This window comes from Pseudophryne corroboree, chromosome 1 (assembly GCF_028390025.1).
Source record: "Pseudophryne corroboree isolate aPseCor3 chromosome 1, aPseCor3.hap2, whole genome shotgun sequence".
Classification (NCBI taxonomy): Eukaryota; Metazoa; Chordata; class Amphibia; order Anura; family Myobatrachidae; genus Pseudophryne; species Pseudophryne corroboree.
The window spans coordinates 13334747-13346130 of NC_086444.1; the positions used below are offsets into that span (position 1 = coordinate 13334747).

The 11384-nt window shown below is 47.3% G+C and overlaps 1 protein-coding gene across 1 annotated transcript in view; it reads left to right on the forward strand.

Moving 5' to 3' along the window:
- The window catches only part of GALT (galactose-1-phosphate uridylyltransferase), a 176784-nt gene extending 166500 nt beyond the window's left edge, over positions 1–10284 (forward strand). The window contains exons 6-11 of the mRNA XM_063956175.1: positions 1498–1554; positions 2908–3030; positions 3118–3250; positions 8246–8329; positions 9536–9690; positions 9875–10284. Coding sequence (XP_063812245.1) covers positions 1498–1554; positions 2908–3030; positions 3118–3250; positions 8246–8329; positions 9536–9690; positions 9875–9958 — 636 coding nt within the window. The 3' untranslated portion in view covers positions 9959–10284. The remainder of the gene's footprint in view (positions 1–1497; positions 1555–2907; positions 3031–3117; positions 3251–8245; positions 8330–9535; positions 9691–9874) is intronic.
- The last annotated feature ends 1100 nt before the right edge of the window (positions 10285–11384 follow it).

The window sequence follows — 11384 nt, forward strand, 5'->3', positions numbered from 1 at the left end:
GGAGGAGGAGGCGCAGAGGACAGCCTGCTGCTGCTTCCTGGCAGCTGAGGAGAGGGAGAGCCCAGGGAGGTGACGGAGACACCCCGCAGACCACCTCACAGGTATCGCAGGGGGCCTCCGTCACCGCATTACGATGTTGATCGCATATGTTAGCACATGTGCGATCAACATCGCTGCGATGAGCAGTGAGGGGTGGTGATGTATCTTAATACATCCCGCCCTGTGACACTATGATGTCATTTGCCGGCCTTAATATTCTGCCAGCTCTCCTATTGGGATGTCATTTCCTGGGTTTATACCGCGTCCCTGCTGTGGTCATCCAATCGTCATCGTCGGAGCTTATTTAGAAGGCGTCGCAGATTTCATAGCACCGTGCAGAGTCATGTGGTGATGTTATAAGGGAAAGCGCTTGCGCAGAATAAAGCGTGGATGACTCGCAGAGCATCAGGCGAGATGCATGTCACGGCATTCATAGCCGCTGCGGATGTAAATGTGAGCATATCATGTAGCAGACGGAGGACTTTTGACGTACGTGACAGGAATGACGGCCGTGAGAACGACAGATAAGCAGAATAAACATGACTGGCTGCTAATCTGATCATATAGCGTAGCAAAGCGTGACATACAGAGAAGACTGGACGGGCCCTATGCAATGGGGACACATCACAGTCCAGGAGGGAAACTGGGGAGAAGGCTATTCTGTCTGCCCAGGCCTGGTCCCTGGTGAGGGGGACTAAGATGGAACAGGGGCCTATGTAGATTGAGAGCCAGGTGGTGGGGTAGCTGAGGTGGGCTGGGGGCCTTCCTGGTGCGCAGTCCAGTATAGATGGTGTGTAGGTGTCCCAGAGGCCTGTGCGGTTTGATGACCACGAGGTGTTGTGGTCGGGATGTCCCGGACCCTTGCTGGTGTATGGCCTCTTACGGAGTATGGTTCCGGCCTAGTCAGAGGCTTGGTGTAGGGGCCTAGGGCAGTGATGGCTAACCTTGACACTCCAGCTGTTGTTGAACTAACATCCCAGCATGCCCTGCTACAGTTTTGTATTTGGCCTTGCTAAAACTGATGCATGGCATTCTGGGATGTGTAGTTCAACAACAGCTGGAGTGTCAAGGTTAGCCATCACTGGCCTAGGGGCTGAGTGGACGCTGGGTTTATAGCGTACCATCGCTGGGGTGATGCGCTGTCTCTGTAGGCCTTAGATCTATGGAATCATCATACTGCGCTGTGTAAGAACTATATGGATCATTTCCTTCACACGTAGATCTCGCAGGCTTACGGTATGTCTGCAAATCCTGATGCGTACACCCCAGCGCTGACTGCCTGCAGTACGGTGTGCCGGGCACTTATTCTGCTGACCACGCCGCATGTCGCATGTTATCTATACGTTATCTACTCAATACAGATGTATGTATACAAATGCAGCCTTATTGTATTATTATGTTGTGTATACTCCTGAATGCCGTTCTCTTCACCTCTCCCCATCATTACCATCTCTGTAGATCTTTGAGAACAAAGGAGCAATGATGGGTTGTTCCAATCCTCACCCGCACTGCCAGGTAAGGGCGAGCGCCACCTAATGGAAAGATGAGTAATTGCAGATACAGATACAGTGTTATATAAAATATACTGTTGCATCAAGACACTGACATTCCTCTCCTATAATAAGGTATATAGCACCTTGGGGGTCATTCCGAGTTGTTCGCTCGCTAGCTGCTTTTAGCAGCTTTGCACACGCTAAGCCGCCGCCTACTGGGAGTGAATCTTAGCATATCAAAATTGCGAACGAAAGATTAGCAGAATTGCGAATAGACACTTCTTAGCAGTTTCTGAGTAGCTCCACACTTACTCGGCATCTGCGATCAGTTCAGTGCTTGTTGTTCCTGGTTTGACGTCACAAACACACCCAGCATTCGCCCAGACACTCCTCCGTTTCTCCAGCCACTCCCGCGTTTTTCCCAGAAACGGTAGCGTTTTTTCGCACACACCCATAAAATGGCCAGTTTCCGCCCAGAAACACCCACTTCCTGTCAATCACATTATGATCACCAGAACGAAGAAAAAACCTTGTAATGCCGTGAGTAAAATACCTAACTGCATAGCAAATTTACTTGGCGCAGTCGCACTGCGGACATTGCGCATGCGCATTAGCGACTAATCGCTCCGTTGCGGAAAAAAACAAACAAGCGAACAACTCGGAATGACCCCCAATGTACGTTGTTTTGTATAATCCTGTCTTTGCCTCGTGCGTAATTCAGCTTCTAGCGACCTCTAGTGGTGAGAGGAATTGTCCCTGTGTGCAGCATTATTCTGCCCTCCTGCAGTGTTATTCCCCCTCCTCTCCCACCAGCGTCTTCTCCATACACAGCAAGTCTGTCTGTGCTCTTTATACGCGTATAATCATTATTACTGATTACTATCTGTTCTAGTCTGCTGTAACCAGCGTGCTGCAGCTATCAGACTGTGCCTAAAGATAAGATGATAATAGACAATAAAAATCTGAAATGATAAAGCACAGCATGTCAGTTATGCTTGCTGCAACATTGCATGTACACACGGTTTTCTGAGCAGGAACCTGGTGAGTTATAAATCCGTGTTCTGCTCGTCCTATCATGGAAGGGACTGGAGAAGGCGGTTTCCACTATCATAACGCAGCAGGCAGCGCTGACATGGCGGAATCCCTACGATGTGACGCGGGAACTGTAGTCTGCATCGTAGGAAAAGGATCATTGCCCTAGAAGATTTGCTGCTGCCTATTATTGAGGCTGTCGCTGCGTCGATAGCACACGGCGTTCCCACATGGCGTTTGATGGTACTGCTGATGTTCTGCCGCAATGTGCGTGGAAAGGGTTAATAATGCACCCATGAGATGAGCGGTAACAAAGCAGAAGATTATTCTGTCTCCCGTGTAGATCTGGGCAAGTAATTTCCTTCCAGACAAGGCTGAGACGGAGGAGCGGACACAGAGGGAGTACCTGCGGAAGCACGGAACGCCCATGTTACTGGAGTACGGCAGGCTGGAGGAGGAACGCAAGGTGCGGGACGTTATCCCTGTAACTGTCTGCATCGCCATCGCTGTCCGGACATGGTGGAGATAACACCCCCTCTCCCTGTCTCCCCAGGAGCGTGTGGTGCTGAGTAATGAGGACTGGCTGGTGGTTGTCCCTTACTGGGCAGTTTGGCCGTTTCAGACCCTTCTTCTGCCGCGTCGTCATGTGACCCGGCTACAAGACCTGCGTAGTGCAGAGAGAGACAGTGCGTATTTTCCATGATGCTCCTGTACCTGTTATACTGCAGCTGAGCCCGCTGGTACCCGTATCCCCTCTATGTCCATTCATACTACAGACACTAGTACTCCTATGCTCATTCATACTACAGACACTAGTAATCCTATGCTCATTCATACTACAGACACTAGTACCCCTATGTCCATTCATACTACAGACACTAGTACCCCTATCCTCATTCATACTACAGACACTAGTAATCCTATGCTCATTCATACTACAGACACTAGTACCCCTATGTCCATTCATACTACAGACACTAGTACCCCTATGTCCATTCATGCTACAGACACTAGTACCCCTATGTCCATTCATACTAAAGACACTAGTACCCCTATGCTGATTCATACTACAGAAACTAGAACCCCTATGTACATTTATGCTACAGACACTAGTACCCCTATCCTCATTCATACTACAGACACTAGTACCCCTATGTCCATTCATACTAAAGACACTAGTACCCCTATGCTGATTCATACTACAGAAACTAGAACCCCTATGTACATTTATGCTACAGACACTAGTACCCCTATGTCCATTCATACTACAGACACTAGTACCCCTATGTCCATTCATACTACAGACACTAGTACCCCTATGTCCATTCATACTACAGACACTGGTACCCCTATGCTCATTCATACTACAGACACTAGTACCCCTATGTCCATTTATGCTACAGACACTAGTACCCCTATGCTCATTCATACTACAGACACTAGTACCCCTGTGTTCATTTATACTACAGAAACTGGTACCCCTATGCTCATTCATACTACAGACACTAGTACCCCTGTGCTCATTCATACTACAGACACTATTACCCCTATGTTCATTCATACTACAGACACTAGTACCCCTAAGTTCATTCATACTACAGACTCTAGTACCCCTATTCTCATTCATACTACAGACTCTAGTACCCCTATGCTCATTCATACTAGAGACACAATTACCCCTGTGTCCATTCATGCTACAGACACTAGTACCCGTATGTCCATTCATACTACAGACACTAGTACCCCCTGTGCTCATTCACACTACAGACACTAGTACCCCAATGTTCATTCACACTACAGACATTAGTACCCCTATGCTCATTCATACTACAGACACTAGTACCGCTATGCTCACTCATACTACAGACATTAGTACCCCTCTGCTCATTCATACTACAGACATTAGTACCCCTATGCTCATTCATACTACAGACACTAGTACCCCTGTGTCCATTCATACTACAGACACTAGTACCCCTCTGCTCATTCATACTACAGACATTAGTACCCCTGTGCTCATTCATACTACAGACACTAGTACCCCTGTGCTCATTCATACTACAGACACTAGTACCCCTATGCTCATTCACACTACAGACCAGGGACGTGCGGTGAGCTAAATAGCTCAGGGGGCACTGGCTAGCCCCAGAGCCAGATTTACATGCAATATATGAGCCAAATGGTACATCTGGGCATTATACACAGGTGCAGCAGTATAAACTCCTGGAAATTTGGCGAGTTTGGATCAGAGATGTGCGGAAAACATAACCAGGTGAGGCACTGCCTCATCTGCCATAGACTTTTTACTCCAGAGTTTTGGCTATAAAAATTATTAGAATAATGCAAAGAAGATATTTCAAACATATTCTTTGTATTTTTCATATACTTTACGCAGTCAAAATTCTGGCACAAACGTTAGTGTGACAGGAAAGGCTCTGCCTCACCTGCCTCACCCCACCGCACGTCACTGCTACAGACACTATTACCCCTATGCTCATTCATACTACAGACACTAGTACCGCTATGCTCACTCATACTACAGACACTAGTACCCCTATGCTCATTCATACTACAGACACTATTACCCCTATGCTCATTCATACTACAGACACTAGTACCGCTATGCTCACTCATACTACAGACACTAGTACCCCTATGCTCATTCATACTACAGACATTAGTACCCCTATGCTCATTCATACTACAGACACTAGTACCCCTGTGTCCATTCATAATACAGACACTAGTACCCCTCTGCTCATTCATACTACATACATTAGTACCCCTATGCTCATTCATACTACAGACACTAGTACCCCTGTGTTCATTTATACTACAAACACTAGTACCGCTATGCTCATTCATACTACAGACACTAGTACCCCTATCCTCATTCATACTATAGACACTAGTACCCCTATGCTCATTCATACTACAGACACTAGTACCCCTATCCTCATTCATACTACAGACACTAGTTCCCCCCCATTCACTGATACCACAGCCTCTAGTACACCTCTGTTCATGTATACTGCAGACACTAGTACCTCCCCATTCACTGATACCTCAGCCTCTAGTGAAGGGCTTGTAGGAGAGGGAAGGTGGATGTAGTGCGTTTGGTGAGGAAGATGAGGCGGGCTGCAGCGTTGAGTATAGATTGGAGTGGAGAGAGATATGTGTCAGGGATGCCAGTCACAGATGTGTCCTCTTACATCTTTGCTCCATGCGCTACAAGTCGCGTTACACATTACGCGTGAGTGACGTATGACTTGCTAGCGCTGAGCGTCTTTTTTTGTGCCTTTTGCCGCAAAAATGTACTTTCGATGGAATGTAATGTAAAAGGACTCACGGGCAGCTTCTGCTGAGTGAAATGATATGCAGCATACCTGTATTCTGTGTGTGACTGAGGCTGTATCCAGGAAAACACTAGCATGCAGATACAGCCGCAGTCACACACAGAATATAGGCGTGCTGCATATCATTTTACTCAACAGAAGCTGCTTGTTACATTACATTGCCTCTAAGACGCATTTGCGTGGCAACGGACGCAAAAAAGATGCGCAGCGCTACAGTGTCCCGCCACAGCATGGCGCAACTTGAAGGGCTTGTTAGCGTGACTGCAGCAAGGATGTAAGAGGACACATCTGTAGGAGGAGATTACAGTAGTCCAGTCTGGAGATGACCAGTGAGTGGATGAGGGTCTCAGTAGCGTCCTGGGTGAGAAAGGTTCTGATCCTGGAGATATTTCTGAGATGGAAATGGCAGGACTGTGAGAGGTGCTGAATGTGCGGTGTGAAGGAGAGGGAGGAGTCAAGGATTACTCAGCGCACTTGGGTTCTAGAGGAGATAGTAGTGCCATCAATAGATAATGAGATTGTGGGAGGTGAGGTTATGCGGGAGGGAGGGAAGACGATCCGTTCAGTCTTAGACATGTTAAGTATAAGAAAGCGCTGGGACATCCAGGAGGAGATAGCAGAGTGACAGTTGGAGATACGAGTGAGAAGAGCAGGGGAGAGGTCAGGGGAGGAAAGATAGATTTGAGTGTCAGCATAGATATGATACTGGAGGTCATAAGAGCTAATGAGTTCTAAAGAGGATGTATAGAGAGAGATGAAAGTAGAGGAACAAGAACAGAACCTTGGGCGACACCTACAGTTAGTGGAAGTGATGAGAGGAGACAGAGAATGAACGGTCAGAGAGGTAGGAGGACAGTCAGGAGAGGGCAGTGTCACGCAGACCAATGGAGTGAAGGATTTGCAGTAGGAGAGGGTGGTCTACAGTGTCACAATCAGCAGAGAGATCAAGAAGAATAAGCAGAGAGTAGCAGCACTTAGATTTAGCAGCATGGAGGTCATTGCACACTTTTGTGAGGGCAGTGTCAGTGGAGTGGAGCGGACGGAAGCCAGACTGGAAAGGGTGAAGTAGTGAGTGTGAGGAAAGAAAGGAAGTAAGGCGATTGTAGACAGTACGCTCAAGGAGTTTGGATGCAAAATGGATATGAGCTAGCTGGAATACTTTCCATAGCACCTCACTCCAATCCAAAGTCCTGGCTTTAACCTGACAGATCTCCCACATGGCCCCAAATTAGTTAGGTCACTGGGGTGACCAGAAATCAGGCTAGCAGCCGCTTCAGTACCTCCTCGTACATCCTGCATGATGGCCTTTCAGTGCTAGTCCTTTCAGGACCAAGGTTTCGATGCTAGTCTGCTTCCTTGGTACCCTAGAGAGTCCACCATGGGCCGGAATGTCTGTAGCTGGGTATTTATATCTGTGGCCACCTTCATGGAACATGGTTATAGCTCTGTATCCCATTCTGGGATAGACACCCCCCTGGGAAAGACACCCACTCCATAGTACCAGCTCTCTGGCTTTTGCTACTCTTAGTGTCACCCATATGGGCGTGTGCTCCAGAGTCGATGACCCCAATGCTGCAGACAAGTATGAGGATACTGGGTTTATCTTTAGCTGCGTCCTGCATGCGACTTCCCACTGGGTACGACATTGCATAGGCCGTCAGTAGAGCCCTTATTGTCACAGTACAGCATACAGTATTGTAGTTATTTACGGGAACCAGTATAAGTCACCGGTCACTGCACCAAGTGACAGAGCCCTATGTGAAGGAGTCATAGTCACCACTCAGGCCATTGATCTCCGGCTCCTCTACCAGTATGAGAGGAACCCAGTCCAATCTCTCGGTACTTCAGCTGGGCTCACTAAGTAACAAACTCCACGGAGGCTTGCACAGTTTATGTGATCGGCTTGATCCACCAACCAATCCAATTTGGGCTGTTACCGCCAGTCCGCTCTGTCGACGTATAATACACTGGAGATCTAGTGATGCCCTCTTTCATGCCTGGCATGGTCTCCATGGTGTGGTGGCTACTACAGGGCAGTGCCTCCATAAGTCCTCTGTCGGTACAACTCTCTGCGGTCATCTGAGTGCCTTAGGAACTGCCGGTGGTTACAGCTCCTTGAAGGGATACGTTCCGTTACCTAGCCGTACAACGAGGGCCCACCTGGTGGATTGTGAGAGCATGACATTAATATACTTACTAAAAAACGTACATTATAGTCAATATAGTATCAGTACTAGCAATGGGGGGCGCAAAACGCATTTATCGTTTATCTTTATAATGAACGGCATCCCTCGCCACAGAATTGACTGTCGGTTCCGTCCACAGGTCTGGCCTCCATCATGAAGCGGCTGCTCTGCAAGTACGACAACCTGTTTGAGATGTCCTTCCCCTACTCCATGGGCTGGCATGGTGCGTAAGTCAGAGCGGGTAATGGCCCAACACGCGGGAACCTTCCATGTTTAATGACAGGGCGTGACTGAGAGGTGGACCCAGTTGCATTTGGGACCAGGGTATTATGTACAGATGTGTCCCCTTACATCCTTGCTGCAGTCACGCTAAACAGCCCTTGAAGTTGCGCCATGCCGTGCCAGGACTCTGTAGCGCTGAGTGTCTTTTTTTGCGTTTTTTCATCAAAAATGCGTTTTAGTCGCAAATTGATGGACTGTGACGCACGGGCAGCTACTGCTGATTAAAATTATATGTGGCATTCCTATGGGGGTCATTCCGACCCGCTCGCTCGCTGCAGCTTATCGCAGCGCAGTTATCGGGTCGGAATTGCGCATGCACCGGCGCCGCAGTGCACCGGCGCATGCCGGACGGCCGAAGGTCGTTGTTCAGTAGCGACTGCCTCTGCCTGATTGACAGGCAGAGGCGGGCGCAGGGCGGGAGGGGGCTGGACGGCGCTCTCCGGCCAACGCAGGCGATGCTTTTGTATTTGAGCGATGCTTTTGTATTTGAGCGGGGGAGAACCGGACTAACATGCGCGGCGGACTATCCCTGTGCAGGGCGTCCTCCTGCATGTCAGGGAAGATGATCGTAGCTGTGCTTAATTTAGCACAGCTACGATCAACTCGGAATGACCCCCTATATTCTGTGTGTAATCGCGGCTGTATCTGCATCCGAAATGCCACGTTACTGTGTTTCCCGGAAAACGCTGCAGCATTACATTTTGTATGCAGATTCCTAATGCCAGCGTTCCCATACACAACAGCATATGGAGCCATACAGTCAGGAGAACGCATGCGCCGTGACATGTAATCGCTCCTATTGCGCAAACATCGGCGCTGCGTCCAGCTGTAAATCAGGCCCTAAACCTGCTGAAACCAGATCATGGTGCGATATATTATATACGATATTATATGTAACGACCATACTGTATATATCCAGTATATGAAAGTGTCTCAAGATAAGGTGATGTGAATATTAATGTATCCAGATCACAGCGGAGTCTAGAGAGAACGTGAGTTATTAATATGAGAAATATATCTGAAGGTGAATGTTCTGGATTAGAACCCGGTATCGCCGCGGGTGGCAATGAGACCAGGTGACCCGCTCACGTATTGGTGATGGGACATAATTGTGCAGGGTAACGTATGAGAGCCCGATCTCTTACAGGGGCCCCGACCGGGTGTCATCTGACAGAGGACTGCAGCCACTGGCAGCTCCATGCTCACTATTACCCCCCCCTGCTGCGCTCCGCCTCCGTGCGCAAGTTCATGGTGGGATACGAGATGTTGGCTCAGGCGCAGAGGGACCTGACTGCGGAGCAGGTAAGAGGTACTAGAGACACCACTGCCGGTGCCACCTGATAATGTCCCTATTTAATAAGAACTTCGTCTTTGTCCAAATGAAAACATTTATATTAAAACCTCCCTTTCCGTCACCTCCTGGTAATCACCTTTCCACGTACATTACTTCCGCCTGTAATTCTGGTTACCGTTCTTATATTGGCAGGCAGCGGAACGGCTCAGAAATCTGCCAGAAGAACATTACACGCTGAGAAGATCCGAGGAGCCGCTGAGGCCGGATACAGAGTAACACTTACTGCTTTTACTGGTGAAACTGTTTCCCAGCCCCAGCATCACATGTAATACAGTCTTCCAACCCAGGGCGAACAACGTGCGATAGCATGTGAAGATCATATCAGGGACACGCGTGTATAGAACATTCTCAGCAGCTTCTCTGCAATTGGTCAATAGGAATATCCGGTCACCGTTTTTATTACAGTGTCTGTATGTGGGATGCGGACATGTCTAGGTTACACGTATGTATGATGCTGGCATGTCTAGGTTACACGTATGTATGATGCCGGTGTGTCTGTGACTGGTATATTGCAAGTTTATTAAAGAGATATTATATGCAAACATTTTTTTTTTTTAATATTTGTATTTTAAAATTCTTTATGTCCATTGACGCAGGTCTTCTCCTATTACTGAGAGATACTTTGTATAATGGTTAGTAACGCAGGTCTTCTCCTATTACTGAGAGATACTTTGTATAATGGGTAGTAACGCAGGTCTTCTCCTATTACTGAGAGATACTTTGTATAATGGGTAGTAACGCAGGACTTCTCCTATTACTGAGAGATACTTTGTATAATGGGTAGTAACGCAGGTCTACTCCTATTACTGAGAGATACTTTGTATAATGGGTAGTAACGCAGGACTTCTCCTATTACTGAGAGATACTTTGTATAATGGGTAGTAACGCAGGTCTTCTCCTATTACTGAGAGATACTTTGTATAATGGGTAGTAACGCAGGTCTTCTCCTATTACTGAGAGATACTTTGTATAATGGGTAGTAACGCAGGTCTTCTATTACTGAGAGATACTTTGTATAATGGGTAGTAACGCAGGTCTTCTCCTATTACTGAGAGATACTTTGTATAATGGGTAGTAACGCAGGTCTTCTCCTATTACTGAGAGATACTTTGTATAATGGGTAGTAACGCAGGTCTTCTCCTATTACTGAGAGATGCTTTGTATAATGGTTAGTAACGCAGGTCTTCTCCTATTACTGAGAGATGCTTTGTATAATGGGTAGTAACACAGGTCTTCTCCTATTACTGAGAGATACTTTGTATAATGGATAGTAACGCAGGTCTTCTCCTATTACTGAGAGATACTTTGAATAATGGGTAGTAACGCAGGTCTTCTCCTATTACTGAGAGATACTTTGTATAATGGGTAGTAACGCAGGTCTCCTATTACTGAGAGATACTTTGTATAATGGGTAGTAACGCAGGTCTCCTATTACTGAGAGATACTTTGTATAATGGGTAGTAACGCAGGTCTCCTATTACTGAGAGATACTTTGTATAATGGTTAGTAACGCAGGTCTTCTCCTATTACTGAGAGATACTTTGTATAATGGGTAGTAACGCAGGTCTTCTCCTATTACTGAGAGATACTTTGTATAATGGGTAGTAACGCAGGTCTTCTCCTATTACTGAGAGATACTTAG